This window comes from Aquarana catesbeiana, linkage group LG04 (assembly GCF_042186555.1).
Source record: "Aquarana catesbeiana isolate 2022-GZ linkage group LG04, ASM4218655v1, whole genome shotgun sequence".
Taxonomy (NCBI): Eukaryota; Metazoa; Chordata; class Amphibia; order Anura; family Ranidae; genus Aquarana; species Aquarana catesbeiana.
The window spans coordinates 115319039-115344624 of record NC_133327.1 but is presented as its reverse complement, the minus strand read 5'-3'; the positions used below and the strand labels follow the sequence as shown (position 1 = coordinate 115344624).

General features: G+C 41.3%; 1 protein-coding gene across 1 annotated transcript in view; it reads left to right on the top strand.

Moving 5' to 3' along the window:
* The window catches only part of LOC141141191 (ephrin type-A receptor 3-like), a 348950-nt gene that overhangs the window by 42028 nt on the left and 281336 nt on the right, over positions 1 to 25586 (top strand). Inside the window, 1 exon segment of the mRNA XM_073628888.1 lies at positions 8551 to 8598. Within this exon segment, the coding sequence (XP_073484989.1) occupies positions 8551 to 8598 (48 nt within the window).

The window sequence follows — 25586 nt, the reverse complement described above, 5'->3', positions numbered from 1 at the left end:
AGTGTCCAATTTGTCCGCCGCAATATCGCAGTCCCGATAAAAATCGCAAGTCACCGCCATTACTAGTAAAAAAAAAAATAATAAAAATGCCATAAATCTATCCCCTATGTTGTAAACGCTATAACTTCTGTGCAAACCAATCAATATACACTTATTGTGATTTTTTTTACCAAAAATATGTAGAAGAATACATATCGGAATAAACTGAGGAAATTTTTTTTTTTGATAAAAAATGTGGGATATTTATTACAGCAAAAAGTAAAAGATATTGGGGATTATTTACGAAAGGCAAATCCACTTTGCACTACAAGTGCACTTGGAAGTGCAGTCGCTGTAAATCTGAGGGGTAAATCTGAAATGAGGGGAAGCTCTGCTGATTTTATCATCCAATCATGTGCAAGCTAAAATGCTGTTTTTTTATTTCCTTACATGTCACCCTCAGATTTACAGCGACTGCACTTCCAAGTGCACTTGTAGTGCAAAGTGGATTTGCCTTTCGTAAATAACCCCCATTGTGTTTTTTCAAAATTGTCGCTCTTCTTTTGTTTATAGCGCAATTTTGTTTGGGTACAACGTTGCGCGACCGCGCAATTATCAGTTAAAGCGACGCAGTGCCGTATCGCAAAAAATGGCCTGGTCATTGAGCAGCCAAATCTTCCGGGGCTGAAGGGGTTAAAGAACACGTGCCACCAACAAAGAAATTGTAACTTTCACATAGTTTTAAATAATAGCGTGTTATCCTTATCCAAGGGTGCCTCTGCCTGGTTCATTTTTAAATAATTACTTTAAAGATAACCTTCAGAACACCAGGCAGATATAAAAGCCAGAGATTACCAAAGGGCTGTAATTACTATATTATTTTTCCAACTGCAAGTGGTGTACAGATCAAAATGTGACTTGATATCATCCCCATGTAGTCTGCTATACTAAGCTCCATTCAGGCAGTCTACAGTATGTAAGTAAATGCAGATGCAGCTGCTGTAGGGACTCATATGCATACATAGGTGTGCGCAGCCTCTTGCATTAGGGTGTGCACCCCAAAGCTCAAATACATATGCACGTGTATATGTACTGATGGTGTCAGTAGGGCAGTGGACAGTATAATTTTGTTAATTTTCTTTTCCCAAAAATGTTTAGCTTGTGTAACATTTTTGGGGGGGATGAAATATCAGTGGTCTAAACAGGGGGGAATATGCACCACACAAGACAATTAGGGTGTGCCCAGGCACACCTGGCACACCCTGTGCGCACGCCTATGTCTGCATAGCTGAGTTTGAGAGTCATGCGGGGGCAGATGCACAGCCCTGAATGCACACCATCTACTCCGGATAGTGCCGGGTGCATAAACAAATGCCTCATTGACACTTTTCAGGCTTATGCCTCTGTGTGACTGATGCCTTAAAGATGAACCCCACTTTTCTTTTTTAACCGCTCCTACCTGCCTGCCTGGGTTGTCCTCAGTTAACATTTTAACCCATCCAGGGAATCCAGCATTGTTCTGGTACAATGGGCTGCTTGCCGCCGAATACATCGCCTCCATCTTCTTCTCTGATGTCAACAGGGAATTGGCTGGCTCTTCCAGGCTCTTACAGGAGCAATAACATGGCAGCCAGGTCTTCTCCTGCTGTTCTATGGGTGCCGATGCTGCCTTAGATATCCACTATCACAAGAGGTCGAAAAAGATTTTTTTGACGATTTCTTACATATGCGGAGGGTGATGGTCCGTTTTAAGTGAAAAATGTTGATTAAGTAAAAACATCTAATAGGGCCACAGCTTCCACTGAAAGAAAATTAATCCATTTGAGAACTCTTTTCTGACTGTGTTAGAAAATCGCTAGTTTCCTATGTAAAGGGCTTTAATGCAAGCGTTATAGATAAAATGTCAAGAATGTGAAAATTGGAATGAACCACTAACCTGTGAAAAGGACATTAGACTGCGGGGTACAAATGAGAATATAATGATTCAATATCTTTTATATTAGGCAAATTCTTCATCTTTAATTTGGGGCACAAAGTCTTATCATGTGAATTCATATAATTCTTTGCATCATAAGGAGCATCAGGAAAAAATGTCTTATAATTTTGAGGCTTTATCACTTTTATTCTTCAATAAAAATAAATGTGTTTTTTCTGCTGTGTTCTGTTTGCGACAGATGTTACCAGATTCTCTATTGTGCATTAAAGAGACACTCAAATGATGCTTCAATATTGAAGTTAATGCCTTTGTCAATGTGAAGGAGAGATTTGCACTTTTGTATAGGCATTCTGTTTTTTTTTTTCTGCATTAGCATATACGTAACCATTTCACCATCTTTACAGAATAGAGAAACATACTTATTTGCATATTTGCCATTGTTAAAATTATCAGGAGCAGCCAATGATGTTTACTTAAGTAGGATTACAATAATGCATTCAATAGACTGCTATGGAACAGTGCCAGCAATGTTTAAGTACTGTTTCATTCTAGTATAGATGTAACAATTCCCAGGTCTTCATTGGCTTTGTTCATATGGAGATTCAGAAAAGGAATTAGGGGAATATATTCCTGAGGTCCTAGTGTTATCATGTATGAGAGGTGGTTGGAGGCCTACATAGAAAGAAGAATTTGCATTGATTGGAACTTTGCATGCAGTAATTAAAAGGCTTTAGAGATGTCCTATTCATGGGAGCTGCATAGTGTACATCAGTGGTCAGTAAGAATGACTGGAGTGGTTTAGGCAAAATGGCCAATAACCAAACCAAATAGCCATGGAAATTCTCAAATATGCTCATTGAGCTGCCTAGGTGGTTAGTGGGGCATAAGTGGCAATTGCTTGTAAATGTAGGTAGACTTCTTTTGAGATGCAGGAACTCTTACATTTGATTACCTTAAAGAGGTTGTAAACCCTCAAGGTTTTATTATCTTAATGCATTCTATGCATTAAGGTGAAAAACCTTCTGTCACTCAGTCAGCAGCCCCCCGAGCCCCCATTATACTTACCTGAGAACTGTGTTTCCTGTGACAGGAAGGGGCACACCAGCGCAGGCATGGGGGAGTCAGGGCCAAGTCCTGCTTTTTGTGTCAATAGACGCAGAAGCAGGACATGGGAGTGCGCCCGCACAGGTTTCCCGAAGGAGATCGCTTCTCTAACAGGGCACTCGAGAAGAGGAAGAGCCAGGAGCGCCGCTGAGGGACCCCTGAAGAGGAGGATCGGGGCCACTCTGTGCAAAACCAACTGCACAGCGTAGGTGAGTATGGCATGTTTGTTTAAAAAAAAAAACCCTGAACCTTTACAACCTCTTCAAACCGATGTGTGAAAAGAGCATCACAAATATTGATACTCATTAGCACCTACTTTTTTTTTAGAAAACCTCCAATGCGAAAAAGTATTTTGACAAGGCCCTTGGTGAACCAACAGGACACCAGTAGATGCCTTTTGTCTTTGTTGCTGCAATGAGAACTTTACTTGCACCAACCTAATGGTCAGCAACAATGAGTCTGATTCATACTTAAAATGACCTCAGATAACACCTTCAATACAGAATTGTCACTTCCTTCAGAAAACACATGTTTTTCATGGCACTGAAAACGTAAACATGAGCCTAGCACAAGCTAATACAAGCTTAAAGGACAACTTTTAATGAACTTGTTCTTTAATAAATTCTCCACCTCCCTGAGTTCAGTGTGTTACCTTACTACTTGCCTAGCACCACACAGCCTTTCTCCCAGAAATGACCGTCTCTGCTCCTCTTCTTGGTTCGTATGTGTGCTGTGACCCCAATTTTCCCTATATGAATGAGAAATGAAGGAGGTAATGGTGTGCACACTAAGAAGAGCCAGCATGGACATTTTCAAGCGAAAGGCTGTGCGGTATTGGGTAGGGCCATGCAGTGCAGAAGGTTGGAAATGGGAGGGAGGTCAATTTTGACATGGCCGTCTACACACGGGTTTTTTATTTTTAGGTTTGATTTTGTCTATAATAGCACAGCATTATATTGATTTGTTTTTGTATGACCAACTTGCCCTTTGCAAAGTATTAAACTGAAAACATTAAACTGCATACCTAAAGTGGCTCCCTTAACTGCATACATGCATACAGTGATTTTACGCTGACTCCCAAGTGAGTCAATGCTGTTATTGCACTGACTATCACATGTAAATAAAACCACACCCTGGCTGGTTTTCCTGTGGAAGCAGTGACATCACAATTGACCAAGATCAGTCTAAAGATGGCCACAGATGGATTGAAATTCAACCAGTTCAGCAGGGATTGGCCAAAATTCAATCCATCTTTCACTGTTCCTGTTCATAGTTACATAGTTAGTCTGGTCAAAAAAAAGATACAAGTCCATCTAGTTCAACCAATAAACATCTAAAGATTGGCTTCACATGAGCGGGCTGGTTGGAAACTTTTGCTTCGATCAGCTCATGGAACCAATCTACTGCATCGCTGATTAGTGTATTCTGATAATGGGGGTAGTCCCGCTGTCAGAATACAATGACACAGCGGGGAGGATTCACGCATCCACTTCTAATGTGTGGATTGGAAATCTGTTCAGTTTTTTCATTCAACCCACTGGCTGATCGAAAAATACTGGGCCATGTATGGCCAGCTTAGGTATGCTACCAATTGTGACAAACCAAAAAGAAAAAGCAGCGCTAAACCCACCTCTATTAGACAGGAAAGTGCCTAAACATAGTGCTTAAACAATCAATACACTCAAAAAAATGATATAAATATCAATAAACACACATATAATGACAATTAAAAATGATTTGACATGTGTTCGAAAATAAAAGTCCAAAAAAGGGCATAAAGACAATGACGACAATATTCATGCGTTGATTTGATGTGCCTTATACTTAGTTAGCAGGGTGCTTCCACCCCATGTCTCACCACTTAGAAAAGCCAAATCCTGCGAGTATACACGTACGATCAGCCTGCTATCATGAAAGTAGTGGATTGCGGTATCCATAAGCCTTTTGGATATTTTAATATGTAAGCCCATCTGTGTTTTTTAAATAAAGAGTTTTTTTTTTTTAACATATTTCACTATGGACCTCCTTATTGCGGTGATATGCGGAGGAGGGGGTGCTCTATCCAGTTTTGTCCAGGCTTCTATTGGATGTGGCTTTAACCAGAGCGTGTCTGACCATTTAAAATGTTATGGTCCTCAGGATCTAATAAGAGACTTCTCTGAGTGGTAACACATGGTGGTAGAAGCACCCTGCTAACTAAGTTTAAGGCGCATGGAATCAGCGCATGAACATTCAATGTCTATATGCACTATATGCACTTATTTGGACTTTTATTACTACTTTTATTAATATTTACACAGTAATTTTTTAACATATGTCATACAAGTTTTAATTGCCATTATATGTGTGTTTATGGATATTTATATCACTTTTTTGAAGGTTTTGATGGTGTTTATAGCACAAAGCAAAAGAGCAGTCCAGGGTGACAACATTATTCCTTAATAGATAACGTACAGTTAGTGAGTTTTGTCACTCTAGGAAAGAACATGTGTTACTGGCAGGATCATCGAGTAAATATAAAGGAAAAAATCCTAAAAAAAAAGAAAACGAATGCAGCCACCACACACTGATAAGCTACAATATGCTGATTTTGGCTTTAGATATGCTTTAATTTTGTGATAGTTTTCGGCCATTCATACATGCTTACATAAGCACATACGCACATCGCACACACTCAGGTTGAACTGGATGGACTGGAGTCTTTATTCAACCTTACCATGTACCTTTGTAGCTGATATTATCTTTTTTTAGAAACTTAGCAAAGCAACTATGTATCTGTTGGTGAAGGACATAGGAGATCAGTGCATCATTACATGGAAATAGTAGAAGAGGAGATAAATAAAGGCAGATGATGATGTCAATTTCATAGCAAAACATTATATTTATTGATGTTGACAGGCGCTTGATTGCTCCATGCTGACTTGCAGATTTAATGATAGGTTCTCTTTAAATAGAAAAGTGTGAAATCTAAAATCTGACAGTGGAAGGAACATGGACTTTTATGAAAACTAGCATATATGAAAATTGCAGTGTTATGTTCAGAAAACAGTTGCTTTTTTTTTTTTTTTTTTACAGAATAAAAAAAAAGCAAACAAACAAAAAAACACGATTGTGAATGCTTTCAATGTATAAAGCGTTATTAAATCCAAAACCAAAAAATGTAATATATTGCAGCTTAACAACCATTCGATGTGGTGCCTGCATTCATTTTCATTTTTTAGGCTTTTTTCCTTGTTTTCATCTGGTGACTTGGCCAGTAACACACCTCCTGTATTAGAGAGCCTAGACTCTGGATGAATGTGCACAGGGGCACCTTTGGACTGCAGCATTGCTAATATGTGGGGAGGTGAGTGTAATGCCCCGTACACACGGTCGGATTTTCCGATGGAAAATGTCCGATCGGAGCGTGTTGTCGGAAATTCGATATTCCGACCGTGTGTGGGCTCCATCGGACATTTTCCATCGGATTTTCCGACACACAAAGTTGGAGAGCAGGAGCTAAAATTTTTCGACAACAAAATCTGTTGTCGGAAATTCCGATCGTGTGTACACAAATCCGACGGACAAAGTGCCACGCATGCTCAGAATAAATAAAGAGATGAAAGCTATTGGCCACTGCCCCGTTTATAGTCCCGACGTACGTGTTTTACGTCACCGCGTTCAGAACGATCGGATTTTCCGACAACTTTGTGTGACCGTGTGTATGCAAGACAAGTTTGAGCCAACATCCGTCGGAAAAATTCCTAGGATTTTGTTGTCGGCAGGGGCGTTGCTAGGTCTACAAAAGATCTGGGGCTAGAGCCCATAGCAGCGTAGTAAAGAAAGTCATATGCTTGGGCGGGCATACACATGTATATACAGTAATATACGTGTGTGTATATATCCCCAGAGAGCCCCCCACTTACATTAGGGTCCCCAGAAAGCCTCCCCCTTAAATCAGGGTCCCCAGAGAGCCTCCTCCTTACATCAGGGTCCTCAGAGAGCCCCCCACTTACATCAGGGTCCCCAGAGAGCCCCCCACTTACATCAGGGTCTCCAGAGAGCCCCCAACTTACATCAGGGTCCCCAGAGAGCCTCCCCTCCTCTTGGAGGCCCCTGCAGAGATTTGGGGCTATGAACGCCAGATTCGGGGCTATAGCCCCAAAAGCCACCCCCTACCAACGCCACTGGTTGTCGGAATGTCCGAACAAAGTCCGACCGTGTGTACAGGGCATTAGGTGTACTAGCAGATTTAGATACACCAAACTGTTTTTTTTTTTTTTTTTTGGTTTGGGATAAAGTTTTACATAAATGAGTAAAAGCTAACCATTGTAAGCACCCCTGTCAGTGTTGAACAATTTGTCTCATCCCTCTAACTGCTACATCTGCAAGCGAGCTTGTTCTTTTGAAAAGTAATAGACCTGGCTGGCTTACCAGATAAAAATAGATGAATAAAGTGTTAAAAAAAAACTAAAGCAGCCATAACATTCAAGAATGGGTGAGCTACAATATAATAAATGTTTGCTTTTGGGTTTACTACTCTTAAACTAATCTTTCTATTTACATTACTGGTCTTGAATAAATCCCACTACAACTAACTGTAATGAATAGATTTGCATAAGTCAACAATATCCTTAAATATGAATGCTTCAAAATACTTGCAATCTTAAATAAAAATTTACGTTAAGTTAACAGTAAGGAAGATGTTAAAGTGGTTGTGACTTTGCTGTTATCCCCTCTGGTTTATAAAGACATAAGCTACAGTATGTGTGTTTTTTTTTTAAAATGACATAATTAACAATGTTTTCTCACATCACCGCTGTGCGGTCACGTGATCCCCCTCCGCTCTCCTTCCCCGATCTAAGGAGAGCAGCGGGAGGGGCTAAGATTCCCCTCTGACATCAGCCAGCCAACAAGAGGGTCGGTGTGAGAAAAGGTCTTTAGCATTCTCATTTAAAAAAAAAAAAACACACACACACACTGTGTTTGGTGACTGTATAAACTGTGACTGTATAAACCAGTAATAAAACATAATGTAGCGGAATAGCGTCGGGATGGGCTGGAAAGAGATTGGCTCTCACACTGACAGGCAGGGAGTGAGAACACACAGCGGGATGTGTGGCTTATAACCTGACCACGGTATCATGGATCAGCACCCATTGTTACCGTGGTCAGAACAGGGGACACACGAACAGGCAGAATCAACCAGGTATTTTACAACATAGAAATGGAAAAATTACACAGCACAAGCTCTGTGACATAGATCATGCCTTAAAGGAACAGGATAATTTTAGGGTTACAACCACTTTAAGTAATCCACACCAACCATTCAGAAATATTGTCTTAAATAACCCTTAAAATCTTAAGATTAGATTGGTGTTTATGAGTTTTCACATTTCCACTGCTTTTTATTGAGTAAGACCACTGGTCTGGAAGGTAAAAAGGTGGGTCAGCCCAAAAGTATAAGTATGTTATAATAAAGGAGGCATGTAAAGTCCTCCATTGCTGACATTTGGCAGGGAAATGACATTTCTTTGTTTTTCTTAATACAGTACTGCCGTCTGATGCACTGCACCCCTGTGTTCTTACATCATGTACAGGTGAGAGGCACTCGTGTAGACATGCCATCACATAGTGGTCATACATCTGTCATAACTGAACCCAGGATCTGTCTAGATATATGTACATGTTGTCATTTGTGTCCATGTCCATTAACAATGTATACCCACTGTCAGAGTTATAACATTGATACTGCACAGTATATTAAGGCTTTTACACAAACAGGTTGATTTACTAAAGACAAATTGTCTGTTCACTTTGCAAGAGAATTTTTACTTAAAGTGGAACTTCAGTCATCTTTTCATCTATTAAATCTTCTGCCCTTGTTGTTTTAACTTTGGATAGTAAAACATTTTTTTTTTTGCAAGTAAATACCTTTTACAGCCCACTTCCTGTTTCTTGTCTGATAAAAAAAACATAGGCTTATGGCATCATGCACAGCTCTCTCTCTCTCACTCTCCTGAGAGTTTGCCAGGAGGGGAGGGGGGATGAGTCATAAGAGGGCCAATAAGTGCTGCAAAGCTGGAGGTATGTGTCTGTTTAAATGCAGGAAGTGAACAGGCAGCAGCTTCAGTGGAGGGAGATTTCTGCATATTTGGCAAGTACAGAATCACAGTATATATAAAATAATATGCAAAGTGGTTGGAGGGAAGCTTCAGAATGGCAAAGATGTTTTTCTTACAAATTAAGTGAGCAGACTTCAGTTTCTCTTTAAGTGAATGAGGTGAAGCTCTGCTGACTTCCATCATCCAGTGGTGTGCAAACAAAAGTACAGTTTTTTTTTTTTTCCTTGCATGTGATTGGATACGCATTGCAAAGTAAATTTTCACTATATTCACTAAACTAAAGGAACATTCCCTTCCAAAGTGAACAATCTGTTTACCTTTAGCAAGTCAGCTCCACATAGTTCAAACATGTGCTGCAACATGCTAAATCATATATGGAATATGGAAAATCATAACAAATAACTGCAGGGCAATAGTGTTAGGTGAAAAAATTTATTTGGGTGGGCTTGAAATTTCTGACCGGTTCCAGCCTATAATTCATTTTTATTCAAAGTTCAGAGATAAGACAATGGGGTTGGCTTAGGCAGACCATAAATGGTACAAATTTCTTTCCTGTAACGATTCCCCCATCAACACAGGCAGTGTTGACAAGGGAAGACAGTGATTATCGCTAACGGCTATAGCAGCTGCTAGCGATAATCGTAAGAGAATCCGGCAGGCTGGTTGTACCCAAGTTGATTGATTTATCAACTTGGTACATTCAGCCTGCCCATTAATGGTTCAAATCTTGGCCAGTGCTTGTTGAACCAGCTGAAATTTGAACCGTGTATGCCTAGCCTTACTAAAGAAATTGAGTGTGTTCATTTTGCAATTTTGCCTTTGGAAAATGAATGTTCACTTAGCTTGGTGAATAAACTGAAGCTAAGTGAAAATTCACTTTGCAAAGAATAGCCAGTCATTTGCTTGGAAAAAAAAAAAAAAACACAATAGGATAGTTGGTCGAACATGGTTGGATGACATCACAGCGTCACCTCATTCACCAACCAAGTAAATTTCCATTAATGTCCCTGTTTGCAAGCTATACCAAAGAGGGTATTGTTAAATATATTATTGTTCTTTATGCTACCCAATCAAATATTTATTGTGCGTAGAGACTGCTTTAAGCTCTTTATTGCATAATCTTCATTGTCACAGCTTTCTAGGGAGAGACATTTTGGGAGTCAGGAGTCAGAGGTGCTTTCTTGTTAAATATCTGACCTCATGCACCTTCTTCCCATCCCTGAGGGTGCATAACAATGCCCTATGGCAAAGTCATATAGTTAATTGAAATTCACACAACATATACTATTAGAGCATATACTGTACATAAGAGGACTGGTCAAGAGTCTGTCTGAGCCTCAACTCTATTGGTTCTTACAGATGAGGTCAGTTTTACAGAGGACAGGATCTCAGTAGGGCATGGTTGTATTTAGGTACTTTGGACTAAATACAACAAAACTGCCAAGTGCGCTTTCACATAATGAGCCCTATAAATAGAAGAGAAGAGGCTGCTCCTGAGCACAGCAGGAGCCAGATTTAGCTTAGATGGTCTTTCCAGTGGTTATCTACAGCTTCCCTTGTGTACACTCATAAATGGGGAGGTGTGTGGGGTCAAAATTGTTGGCAAAATTGGTTTAGCCGTGAAAGTACCCATTTTGCCAATGCTTAAATTGTAAAAAAAAAAAAAAAAAAAAAAAAAATCACATGGCTTTGTTTTCTAGTAAAGTCATTTTATTATTAGGTTATCCCTGACAGGGTGATCAATGGCTTTGTTGATAAACAAATCCGCCCTAGCATCAACCATAAATTGTTTCTCATAGTTACATAGTTAGTCAGGTTGAAAAAAGACAGTTCATCTAGTTCAATCAATAAAAAATAAAAAATTCATACAATCCCATATACACAATCCTATACCCACAGTTGATCCAGAGGAAGGCGAAAAACCCCAGCAAAGCATGATCCAATTTGCTACAGCAGGGGAAAAATTCCTTCCCGATCCCCTGAGAGGCAAACAAATATTTCCTGAATCAACATACCTATAAATATTAGTATCCATTTATATTATGTAAATTTAGGAAAGAATACAGGCCTTTTTTAAAGCAATCTACTGAGCTGACCAGAACCACCTCTTGAGATTTGGAGATTAACCACTTGCCCACTGGGCACTTAAACCCCCTTCCAAACCAGACCAATTTTCAGCTTTTGGTGCTCTCACATTTTGAATGACAATTACTCAGTCATGCAACACTGTACCCATATGAATTTTTTGTCCTTTTTTCCCCACAAATAGAGCTTTCTTTTGGTGGTATTTAGTCACCGCTGGGTTTTTTATTTTTTGCGTTATAAATCAAAAAAGACTGAAAATTTGTTAAAAAAATATATATATATTGGCAGAGTGTTGCAGAGTATTGCAGTGTTGCAGAGTATTGCACAGTGTTGCAGAGTATTTGCAGAGTATTGCACAGTGTTGCAGAGTATTGCAACGCTGTGGGCTGGATGTTTAGTGCCCACAGCGCTGCTGCAATCTCTCCCCCTCTCCCCCTCTCCCCTCACACTGTACTGATCGGTACAGAGAGGGGAGGGAGGAACTGACGTCATGACGTGATGCCGGTTTGTTTACATGTGATCGCTCCGATCAGCGGCTATTTACCGTGATCCATGACAATTACTCAGTCATACAACACTGTACCCATATGAATTTTTTGTCCTTTTTTCCCCACAAATAGAGCTTTCTTTTGGTGGTATTTAATCACTGCTGGGTTTTTTATTTTGTGTGTTATAAATCAAAAAAGACTGAAAATTCGGTAAAAAAAAAAAAAAAAAATATTGGCAGAGTGTTGCAGAGTATTGCAGTGTTGCAGAGTATTGCACAGTATTGCAGAGTATTTGCAGAGTATTGCACAGTGTTGCAGAGTATTTGCAGAGTATTGCCCAGTGTTGCAGAGTATTGCAGAGTATTGCCCAGTGTTGCAGAGTATTGCCCAGTGTTGCAGAGTATTGCAACACTGTGGGCTGGATGTTTAGTGCCCACAGCGCTGCTGCAATCTCTCCCCCTCCCCCCTTACACTGTACCGATCGGTACAGAGAGGGGAAGGAGGAACCGGCGTCATGACGTGACGCCGGTTTGTTTATATGTGATCGCTCCGTCATTTGATGGAATAATCACTTGGTAAACGGCCGTGATCCGTGATGCGCCGGGTCCGGAGCACCCAGCGGTCACGGGTGTTCCCGGGTGCGCGCCCCAGGGGGCGCGCGGGAGCAACTTTCTGGGAGGACGTCCATGGATGTCCACTCAGAAAAACACGACCGCGCTGTAGCCGTCTTTCGGCTATGGCCCGGTCGGCAAGTGGTTAAATCTCCAAAGAGTGCCCCTTTGTCCTCTGTGATGACCTTACAACTCAACACCAGTTCACTATATGGACCACCTATGTATTTATACATGTTGATCATATCCCTCCTTAATCCCCTCTTCTCAAGAGAGAATAAATTCAGTTCCTCTAATCATTCCTCATAGCTGAGCTCCTCCATGCCTCTTATGAGTTTGGTTGCCCTTCTCTGCACTTTCTCAGTTCCCCAATATCTTTTCTGAGAACTGGTGCCCAAAATTGAACTGCATATTCCAGATGAGGTCTTACTAATGATTTGTACAGAGGCAAAATGATATCTCTCTCTCTGGAGTCCAAAACTCTCTTAATACAAGAAAGTCACAGCTTGGCATTGCTACCTGGAGGAAGAAGGAGCAGACGGTGCCAGCAGGGAACTGCCAAATGTAAGGGTCCATTCTGTGCAATATCATAAGATCTCATAAGATCTGCTTTCATATCATAACATCTTTTTTATTTTAAGGAAAAAAAATGTAACTTTTAGTATCATTTTAACACTAAACCTAATGCCAACCAAAACCCTAATGTCAACCCATGCCTTAAAGTTAACCCTTACACTAAGAAGATCAAAAAAATGAAGAAAGAATGGACTTTAGGCATAATTGAAAAATATTTTGTATAATTTTATTGTAACAAAAGAAAACATATATTAGGAAGTATACAAATGTTAAAATGTATATTACTGATACTAAAAAGAGGTTTCACTGGCCACTTAGTGGTCCAGTATATCCCCAATCAAAGTGGTTATGCTAGATATCTGTGAGACTAGTAAGCAACCCTGTATAAATACAGTAAACAACCTATACGGATAATATCCTGATAGTAATATCAAGTAATATCAAGATCAGGATATTGATGGTGAACTCCATGCTCAAGAGGGTTAAGGCAGTGCTGGAAAATATTTGGGCCACACAAAATATTGACACTTTGGGCCCAGTTTGGACATTTTCACTTAGGGGTGTACTCACTTTTGTTGCCGGCGGTTTAGACATGGCTGTGTGTGGAGTTATTTTGAGTGGACAGCAAATTTACACTGTTATATAAGCTGTACACTCACTACTTTACATTGTAGCAAAGTATCATTTCTTCAGTATTGTCACATTAAAAGATCTAATAAAATACCGTATTTATCGATGTATAACACGCACAGGCATATAACACGCAGATTCATTTTAAGAGGGAAGTTTCAGGAAAAAAACTAAAATTTTAAATAAGGAACTTTTAAGCAAAATAAGGGTCAATGCCCATCTGCAGCCTCACCATTGCTTCAATGCAGCCTGATCAATGTCCATCTGCAGCCTCACAAGTGCCATCAATGCAGCCTCATCAGTTCACATCCATGCAGCCTCATCATTGCCATCAATGCAGCAGCCTCACCATTGCCATCAATGCAGCAGCCTCACCACTGCCATCAATGCAGCAGCCTCACCATTGCCATCAATGCAGTAGCCTCACCATTGCCATCAGTGCAGGCTGATCAATGCCCACCTGCAGCCTAGAGGGGACAGGGAGGGGGGCGGGATGAGCGCCGACAAGTTACATACAGTGAGAATCTCCTATGATAGACAGAACATTGGTCCAATGGCGGCCCAGGAGGCGGGACTTCCTATTACAGAGGCCGCCAAGTAAACAGGAGATTCTCACTTTATGTAATCTGATGGCGCTCGTCCTGCCCCCCTCCCTGTCCCCTCCGAGGCAGCTAAAAGTATTGGCGTATAACACATACACTCTATTTGCACCCGATTTTAGGGTGAAAACGTGCGTGTTATATGCCAATAAATACAGTATTTACAAAAATTTGAGGGGTGTACTCACTTTTGTGAGATACTGTATATATATTTGAACTTGGAAGAGTTATAAAATATCCGCAGAGAACAGCACTAATAAAAATGACTCACACTATTATCTAAAACTATATAGTAGATGAAGAAGCTGTGATAGTGACAGTAACATTCTTCCTTTAGATTTATAGTAGACATTATTTGCTTAATGTGTTGACTTGGGGCTTAGGGGCTTAGCATTTTCATCATTGTTACAGCTTTGGGAGTTGCTGTTTAAAGCCTATCTCAAGCCAGATTTTCTTTCATAAGGAAAAGTTAAAATTTATGTTAGGTTTTATTGTGGTCTGTGAGTTCATTGGGGAGATTTCTCCCCATATTCTGACACCAGCACAAGAAATGGGGGGGGGGGGGAGCAGTTGTCACCAGGTCAGAAATTTACAGACAGCATTAAAATATTCCCAGAAGATCTAAACCATCATTATTCTGTTAAAATGTGTTCTAATAAGAAGTAAGGGAAATATTATCAAAAAGGACACAGACAGAAACGAAAGCCCAGGAGTTGTACTAACCCTTCCCTGTTCTATTCAATGCAAACTAAAACAGTATAGAACTTACAGTTTTATTGGCCCCTATGCAGAGAAACGGTTTTAATGCTTATTGTTGGTTTTCAAATATGCATGCTATATGGCCATGGGGTCTACTGGCCAGAATTAGCTTCCGTCAGGTAATCATCTCCAGTATATTTTATCTGTATGTGGAGCTACCCATGTTATCCCTTTTTTTCTGCACTATTTCCTTTCCCAGTTTGATCCTGTTACAGTCTCACTGGATTTTTTAGAACCACTGGTGAGGCTTTGTGACATAACCAATACCAATAGACTTACCGCTTTACTCTCCAGCACAGTAGGCCAGTTCTTAACCACTTGACAATTGGGCACTTAAACCCCCTTCCTAACCAGACCAATTTTCAGCTTTTGGTGCTCTCACATTTTGAATGACAATTACTCACTTTTTTTCACACAAATAGAGCTTTCTTTTGGTGGTATTTAATCACCGCTGGGTTCTTTATTTTTTGCGCCGTAAAAGAAAAAAGACCGAAAAATCTGTAAAAAAATACATTTTTCTTCATTTCTGTTATAATATTTTGCAAATTAGTAATTTTTCTTCATATATTTTGGCCAAAATTTATACCGCTACATATCTTTGGTAAAAATAACCCAAATCGGTGGATATTATTTGGTCTTTTTGAAAGTTATAGAGTCCAAAAGCTATGGTGCGAATATCTGAAAATTGATCACACCTGAAGTACTGACTGCCTATCTAATTTCTTGAGACCCTAACATGCCAGAAAAGGACAAATACCCCCCAAATGACCCCTTTTTGGAAAGAAGACATTCCAAGGTATTTAGAAAGATGCATGGTGAGTTTTTTGAAGTTGTCATTTTTTCCCACAATTCTTTGCAAAATCAAGGTTTTTTTTTACTTTTTTTTTTTTCCACAAAATTGTCATATTAGCAGGGTATTTCTCACAGACCGCATATGCATACCACAAATTACACCCCAAAACACATTCTGCTATTACTCCCGAGTACGGTGATACCACATGTGTGAGACTTTTACTATATAGTACTATATAGTTACTATATAGTAGATGAAGAAGCTGTGATAGTGACAGTAACATTCTTCCTTTAGATTTATAGTAGACATTATTTGCTTAATGTGTTGACTTGGGGCTTAGGGGCTTAGCATTTTCATCATTGTTACAGCTTTGGGAGTTGCTGTTTAAAGCCTATCTCAAGCCAGATTTTCTTTCATAAGGAAAAGTTAAAATTTATGTTAGGTTTTATTGTGGTCTGTGAGTTCATTGGGGAGATTTCTCCCCATATTCTGACACCAGCACAAGAAATGGGGGGGGGGGGGAGCAGTTGTCACCAGGTCAGAAATTTACAGACAGCATTAAAATATTCCCAGAAGATCTAAACCATCATTATTCTGTTAAAATGTGTTCTAATAAGAAGTAAGGGAAATATTATCAAAAAGGACACAGACAGAAACGAAAGCCCAGGAGTTGTACTAACCCTTCCCTGTTCTATTCAATGCAAACTAAAACAGTATGGAACTTACAGTTTTATTGGCCCCTATGCAGAGAAACGGTTTTAATGCTTATTGTTGGTTTTCAAATATGCATGCTATATGGCCATGGGGTCTACTGGCCAGAATTAGCTTCCGTCAGGTAATCATCTCCAGTATATTTTATCTGTATGTGGAGCTACCCATGTTATCCCTTTTTTTCTGCACTATTTCCTTTCCCAGTTTGATCCTGTTACAGTCTCACTGGATTTTTTAGAACCACTGGTGAGGCTTTGTGACATAACCAATACCAATAGACTTACCGCTTTACTCTCCAGCACAGTAGGCCAGTTCTTAACCACTTGACAATTGGGCACTTAAACCCCCTTCCTAACCAGACCAATTTTCAGCTTTTGGTGCTCTCACATTTTGAATGACAATTACTCACTTTTTTTCACACAAATAGAGCTTTCTTTTGGTGGTATTTAATCACCGCTGGGTTCTTTATTTTTTGCGCCGTAAAAGAAAAAAGACCGAAAAATCTGTAAAAAAATACATTTTTCTTCATTTCTGTTATAATATTTTGCAAATTAGTAATTTTTCTTCATATATTTTGGCCAAAATTTATACCGCTACATATCTTTGGTAAAAATAACCCAAATCGGTGGATATTATTTGGTCTTTTTGAAAGTTATAGAGTCCAAAAGCTATGGTGCGAATATCTGAAAATTGATCACACCTGAAGTACTGACTGCCTATCTAATTTCTTGAGACCCTAACATGCCAGAAAAGGACAAATACCCCCCAAATGACCCCTTTTTGGAAAGAAGACATTCCAAGGTATTTAGAAAGATGCATGGTGAGTTTTTTGAAGTTGTCATTTTTTCCCACAATTCTTTGCAAAATCAAGGTTTTTTTTTTACTTTTTTTTTTTTCCACAAAATTGTCATATTAGCAGGGTATTTCTCACAGACCGCATATGCATACCACAAATTACACCCCAAAACACATTCTGCTATTACTCCCGAGTACGGTGATACCACATGTGTGAGACTTTTACACAGCGTGGCCACATACAGAGACCCAACATGCAGGGGAGCACCTTCAGGCATTCTGGAGAACCCAGGCCAATTCTGACATTTCTCTCCTACATGTAAAAATCATCATTTATTAGCTAGAAAATTACTTAGAACCCCAAAACATTATATATGTTTTTTAGCAAAGACCCTAGAGAATACAATGGCGGTCTTTGCAACTTTTTATCTCGCACGGTATTTGCGCAGCAATTTTTTAACGCGTTTTTTTGGAAAAAAAAACTGTTTTGTGCTTTACAAAAACCAAAACAGTAAAGTTAGCCCAATGTTTTTACATAATGTGAAAGATGAAGTTACGCCAAGTAAATAGATACCCAACATGTCACCCTTCAAAATTGCACGTGCTTGTGGAATGGCGCCAAACTTTGCTACTCAAAAATCCCCATAGGCGACGCTTTAAAATTTTTTACTGGTTACATGTTTTAAGTTACAGAGGAGGTCTGGGGGCCAAAATTATTGCTCTCGCTCTACCGATCGCAGCGATACCTCACGTGTGTGGTTTGAACACCGTTTTCATATGTGGGCGGGACTTACGTATGAGTTCGCTTCTGCATGCGAGCACACAGGTACAGGGGCGCTTTAAAATTTTTATTTTTTTGTTTTTGTTGTTCATTTTACTTTATTTATTTTAGTTTGATGCTTTTTTCCAAAAAAAAATTTTTTTTGACCACTTTTATTCCTATTACAAGGAATGTAAACATCCTTGTAATAGGAATATGGCATGACAGGTCCTCTTTACAGTGAGATATGGGGTCAATAAGACCCCACATCTCACCTCTAGGCTGGGAAGCCTGAAATTAAAAAAAAAAAACGATCCTGGCTTCGATCGTAGCTGTGAGTCGGTAGAAGCGCGGGAGGGGGGGACATCCCTTCTTGCCTCCCGTAAGAATGATCAAGCAGTGGAACAGCCGCTATGATTATTCTTATGGTGTAGGGAATCGCCGGCTGAAAAAGCTGATATCTGAATGATGCCTGTAGCTGCAGGCATCATTCAGATATCCCCGCACAAAGTCAAGGACGTTGTATGACGGCCGGCGGGCGGGAAGTGGTTAAAACACATTTTTTTTTTTAACACAAAGTTGTCCATTTATACAATATTTCTACCACATTACATGTACATACCAAAAATGACACCCCAAAATAGATTCTCCTACTCCTCCTGAGTACGGCGATACCACATGTGTGAGACTTCCACAGCTTGGCCACATACAGGGGCCGAGTACAGCCGAGCATGGCTCAGCATGGCAGGGTATGGCTGGGTATGGCGGGGTATTGCGGAGTATGGCGGGGTATTGCGGAGTATGGCGGGGTATTGCGGAGTATGGCGGGGTATTGCGGAGTATGGCGGGGTATGGCGGGGTATTGCGGAGTATGGCGGAGTATGGCGGGGTATTGCGGAGTATGGCGGGGTATGGCGGAGTATGGCGGGGTATGGCGGAGTATGGCGGGGTATGGCGGAGTATGGCGGAGTATGGCGGGGTATGGCGGAGTATGGCGGGGTATGGCGGAGTATGGCGGGGTATGGCGGGGTATGGCAGGGTAATGCGGGGTATGGCAGGGTAATGCGGGGCTTTGCAGAGTATTGTGGGGGTATTGCAGAGTAATGTGGGGCTTTGCAGAGTATTATGGGGGTATTGCAGAGTAATGTGGGGCTTTGCAGAGTATTATAGGGGCTTTGCAGAGTATTGCACAGCAGAAGGGATGGCTGAGCATGGATGGATGGATGGATGGATGTCTCTGTGCAGCGCTGTGGGCACTACACATCCAGCCCACAGCGCTGCAGCCATCCATGCATCCCCCTCTCCTCCACAGTGTACCGATCGGTACACAGGAGGGGAGGAGAGGAACCGGCGTCATCAGATGACGCCGGTCTGTTTACATGTGATCGCGCCGTCATTTGACGGCGCGATCACATGGTAAACGGCCGCGATCAGCGGCCATTTACCGGGATCCGTGATGCGCAGGGTCCTCTGGACCCGGCGGTCACGGATGTGCTCGGGTGCGCGCCCCAGGGGACGCACGATAGGGGAATTCCGGGAGGACGTCATAGTACGTCCTCCCAGAGTTAAGCAACCGCCCTGCAGCCGTCATTCGGCTATGGGCCGGTTGTTAAGTGGTTAAAGGCATAAGCAAATGCATGGCTGTATTGTTGGACCTGCATATTTTCCATCACTGGTAGAAATATAGTAATTTCATATAAAGTTATGTATTGGCACAATTTTCTAAGGCAGGTTAGGAACAGTAACATAGTAAAATGTTTTGCACGAAAGAGGGGATCAAAGCAGAATCATGTCCTTTTGGGACCAGTAGTTGTGGCTATAAGTATGGAAATCTGGCCCTATAGAGACCAAATTCCAAATCACAACACTTAAAGTGAACCTTTCTATTCCACCAAATTATGAGTGCTTCCTTCACAATCTCTACCTTCAACCATTTCAAAGGCACTCATTATTTCCCTAAAACATACAATCCAAGAAAAATAACAAATACTGTTACTCTTATGCAAATTTAACTTTTTCTAAAACATCAACAATTAAGCCCTCACTTCCATTTTAACCAGTCCCCCTGGCCACTGACATAGGCAGAGAACAGTTGACATATGACTGTCACAGAAAGAGGTGAGATTGACCTGCAGACTGTGATTAGCAGCCTGGCTTCACCTTCTCAATAGAAGCAGAGTTTTGCAACAGGTAGGCTAATTTGATCTGCATAGAGGGGGAAGTCTCATCTCCTCTTTTGACCAGCTGGCCCTTTATGTGACACCCCATAAACCCCCTAATGGACTTTCTTGTTGTATTGGCTAGTAGATTTTTATCATCACTTTACTTCCATCAACCAATACTTGTTGGAGGAATACATGTCTCTATGATAGCCATAGTCAAGTATTGTATTGTGTTATGTATCAATTACTGCAGATCAATTTAGGAATATACTTCCCACCTAGGCTTCTAATTACACCCATTAGCGCGGACTCCCTATTTCTTCAATTACTGCAGAGCATTACTGGAGATTAGTTGATACCCTATACTGGTTAACTTAAGTTTTTTAGGATGCAAGTTTTCCATACTAAAAATGGTTTTGAATGTCACATATTTTTATACAGTTACGAACTCTGTATAACTATTTGTATAAATATATGGGATTCATAACCATTTCAGAATTGTATAAAGCCTGAAGAAGGGATCTAAGAAAAGCTTGCATCTTCAATAACTTAAAGTGTTACTAAACCCACAGCAGTAAAATCTGTATATGCAGTAAAGCATGCTTGTTATACTCAGTATTAGGGATGGGAGAACGGTTCGGCCTGAGCATAAGTTCGGGCCGAACTTTGGTTGTTTGGATGTTCTGTGAACGCCGAACAATATGCAGTGTTCGGGGAAAATTCGGAACACCGTTAAAGTCTATGGGACATTAACATGAAAAATCAAAAGTGTTCATTTTAAAGCCTTATATGCAAGTTATTGTCATAAAAAGTGTTTGGGGACCCCGGTCCTGCCCCTGGGGACATGTATCAATGCAAAAAAAAGTTTTAAAAACTGACATTTTTTCGGGAGCAGTGATTTTAATAATGCTTAAAGTGAAACAATAAAAGTGAAATATTCCTTTAAATTTCGTACCTGGGGGGTGTCTATAGTATGCCTGTAAAGTGGCACATTTTCCCCATGTTTACAACAGTCCCTGCACAAAATGACATTTCTAAAGGAAAAAAAGTCATTTAAAAGTACTAGTGGCTATAATGAATTGTCGGTCCCGGCAATACAGATAAAAGTCATTGAAAAAAACGGCATGGGATCCCCCACACTCCATTACCAGGCCCTTTGGGTCTGGTATGAATATTAAGGGGAACCCCCAACCAAAATGTTTTTTAAAAATTGCGTGGGGGTCCCCCCCAAATTCCATACAAGGCCCTTCAGGTCTGGCATGGATATTATTGGGAACCCTGCTCCAATTTGTTTTAAAAAAATGGCATAGGGGTCCCCCTCAAAATCCATACCAGACCCTTCAGGTCTAGTATGGGTTTTAAGGGGAACCCCACGCCAAAATTAAAAAAAAAATGGCGTGGGGGCCCCCAAAAAATCCATACCAGACCCTTATCTGAGCACGTAACCTGGTAGGCTGCAGGAAAAGAGGGGGGATGAGAGAGCGTTCCCCCTCCTCCTGAACCGTACCAGGCCACATGCCCTCAACATGGGGAGGGTGCTTTGGGATAGCCCCCCTAAAGCACCTTGCCTCCATGTTGTTGGGGACAAGGGCCTCATCCCCGCAACCCTTGCCCAGTGGTTGTGGGGGTCTGTGGGTGGGGGGCTTATCGGAATCTGGAAGCCCCCTTTAACAAGGGGGCCACCAGATCCCACCGCCCCCTGTTTGAAATGGTAACGGGTACATTGTACCCGTACCATTTCACAAAAAAAGTGTCAAGATTTTAAAAAACCACACACTTTGGGACAAGTCCTTTATTAAAAAAAAATATGTCCCATGAAGTCCATTCATCGTCTTCTCTCGTTCCTTCAACGGACCGAAAAATAAAAAATATAAAAACCCGCAAGCCGCCACTGATCTGCCTCCATGGGAGGCACCCGCCATATGACTCGTCGTTGCAGGTAACAGTTTTTTTTAACTGAGGGCGGGGCCACACAGTGATGTACCCGGGTGACCCCGTCCCCTCTGACGCACGAGGAATTCCCCATGGCTTTCCCGGGGCGTCAGAGGGGGGCGGGGCCACCCGTTTACGTAAACGGGTGGCTCCATTTACAGATCCTCTTCTTGTTCCACTGACTAAAAAACAGGTCCGGATAAGACAGAGTTACTGGAGTCAGGCTGCGCATGCTAAGTTTGGTGTGTAATGCTAGTATTGCAGGGTCCTGGGTTTAGTAACACTTTAATTTAGCCAATAAGAAGTATTACCTAAAATGTGTATATATATATATATATATATATATATATATATATATATATATATATATATATATATATATGTAGCACCCTTTAGTGTGAGTGATGGTGAGTGTAGGCAAACCATGCTGTGACTCACAGTTAAGCTAGTGAGTCTTCATTGTGTCAAAGTTTATTAGAGTTCAAGGCTGGGTGGCTCATCCTGGCAGCTCTCTGGTTCCTCCCCCTGGTCTAGAAGGTTGGAGAGTCTTCTAGAACTAGAGGGTGGGGGTTAGGTGGAGCTACCTTGAATATTTATAGAGCCTTGGCCAATCCCCAGCAGTGGGCCAGCATTGGGCTGAGATAACTCCATAAATAGACATGGCCATGCCAGCAGGGGCAGTCTGGTGGAATATGGAGATAGTGTTAAGGAGGCTGTCGGTGGCCCTGATGGGTGCCCTCTAGTCTCGGGGGGGGTGTCCTGCCTTCGGCTGGGACTTGGGTGCTGGAAGGATTCTGCCAAAACACACAGGAGGAAGTCTTTCCTGGACGCACGGAAGCAAGAAAGGACAGAGTGAGTAGTCAACACTGTTGGGAACTAACAAAAGGGGAGACTGTGAAATGTAGCCAGTCTCCCATGAAGACAGCGGTGTGCCTAAGGACAAGGTCAGCCTGAGCTCGTTTGGCTGGGCTTCTCCTATGGGTCACAGACGTTCAATTTGTTTTGCACTCCTGTGACATGGTTTCAGCAGAGAGCAGACTGGAGTCCGCTTTCTGCTGATGTCACTGGAATCAGTCCAGGCACCGCGTCATCCCGACTCTGGGAGTCTGGATCCGCCAGGTGCCTGGACTGATGCCTGTCTCAGCCTCTCAGCGTGCCACAGAGAGCCTGAGACAGCCGCTTCCCGCCCCTCCACAGCTCAGCGCTCCAGTGAGCACGGGGGGCGGCAGAGCGGGGAGCTGTTGACTGTCTGCTCGGGGAGCTAAGAGAACCGAGTCATCGGCGATGTTCGATGGCTTGGTTCTCAGTGCAGAGGCGCCGGGTGACAGATGCAGCATCGGACCAATGGTGCATCCACCCAGGTAAGTATGATGGGCAACAAAAAAAAACATAAAAGATAAACAGTCTTCAGGCCTTTCCCTGGGAGACCTCCTGAAAGTCAACTGGGTGGACTGGTGAAAAGTCAGCTGGGTGGACTTGTGTAGAGACAGCCAGGAGGGCTGGTGAAAGGGGCATCTGTAGCCAGGTGGGTTGGTAGTGCCTGAAAAGGTGGTGCTGGGATCAGTGGCCACAGAGGAGTAGCTACATGCTGTTTCACTATGTGAGCTACACTTAAAGGGGCTGCGAGTTCCTGCTTGTAATAGGCTGATGCTAAAATCTGACTGGGAGCCTGTCAGATCATCTCAAGAGTGATTCAGTCGAAGTCTGCAAGTGTTTGTGCTGGAGGAAAGAGGAGAAGAGACTGTATATAGATGTATATAGGAAGTTGTCCCTGAAGTTGTTAAAGTCAAGTGGGCATCCCATAACCTCCCATCCTTATCCAAGTTAATAACCCTCTAATAAATAACCAAAAAACAGCCACAGACTGTTCTCTGACTCTGGGTGCTTGTGAAAATCCAGTGTGCCTGGATGTGCAGGAGTTGGGGATCCCTGTTCATCTGCAGCTCCTACATGGGGTGTGCTACATATATACTGTATATAGTGAGGAGTGTTTGATATATGACTGGATGTTTGCTTGAGAATGCAATTCACTTTATGTTAGAAACCTGTTTGATATGTGAAAGTTTGATGCAAATAGGTGATACTATATTAGCATTGTATGGGGTCAGGTTGCTTTAGCTGATAATATTGAAACACTAAAATCAAATTATACGTGTGCTGGCTATCTTGGAAAATATGATGAAACCGGTGCTGAAACCGACCATCTGCGCTAAAAAACCTTTGAAGATTAGACTGTTTTCTTTTACTTTCAGTTATCTGTAGGTGCTTTCAGGTTATTTCTTTCCATACTGCTCTCTGTATTGAGAATATTATATATTATTATAGGAATTGCTTTTGCAGCAAAAAAGTACCTATTTCTGGAACTTCTGTGTCTATTGTAATTGGAAAGTCATAAATGTAGATTGATTTATTTTTAGCATTTGTAATATGTTTCATTGTTAAATGATTATTCTTCTAGTTGCAGAAATGTGCAGAATCTCACAAGATTTTTATGTGTTTAATCAACGCACCAGAACTCAAAGCTTTGCTTAAGTAACACATATCTTTAAAGCTGAACTTATGGACCATATCAATAATGCAGTTATGTATACATTAAAAAATTCTCATTCTAATTTTAAATGCAACTAGTGCAACTACCTTAATTTGACTTTGCATCTAACACTTTTAATCCTTGTACAGTGCAACTAGGCGAGACAGGAGCAGCACTCCAACCATGCTTTCTGCATGCACATGTGCTTGCACCCAACATGCCGACAAATGTAGAGAGCAGAGGGATGAGCTTATTAGTTTTCTGCTGCTCCCTCACTGTCAAATCTCAGGTTGGGACCAGGGAAGCTGTGAAGTCTGACAAGGACTAGATGGGTGGATCGTTTGGCAGGTAAAACAATTCCCATATATGCATTAGATATAGCTGTTTGCCTGGAGTTCTCCTTTAAAGCAAGCAGCTATTCTCTCCATAAGCATAATAGGTCACAATGACTTCCAACACTTAAGCCTCGTACACACGATCAAATTTTCAGACGGAAAATCCGACCGTTTGTACGCTCCATCGGACAATTGTTGTTGGATTTTCCGCGGACAAATGTTGTATGGTAGGCTTTAAAATTTTCCGCGGACAAATGTCTGTTGTCGGATTTTACGAGCGCATGTACACAAGTCTGTCGGACAAAAGTCCAAAGTACAAACACGCATGCTCGGAAGCAAGGACGAGCCAGAAGCGGTCGGTCTTGTAAATTAGCGTTCATAATGGAGAATTAACATTTGTGATGAGGCAAATTATGAAATCTCGAAATGCAGCGCACATTCTCTTCTTCTTTAATGGGATAATAATGAAGCTGCTTTGCTGGTGATACTGATGGAGTTACTGCAAACTAATTTTCAAGGGCTTTTTTTTTCTAGCGATATCAAGAATAATATTATTATGCTTGTTATTTTTTTTTTTTTTGGGCAAGTTACCACAACACCATTATCCCATAGTTTTTAAGATCAAAGATACAACTATGTTGGTGTCCCTTGTTAATTTTACATTGTATTTTTTTAAATGTAACTGCCTACTCCCAAA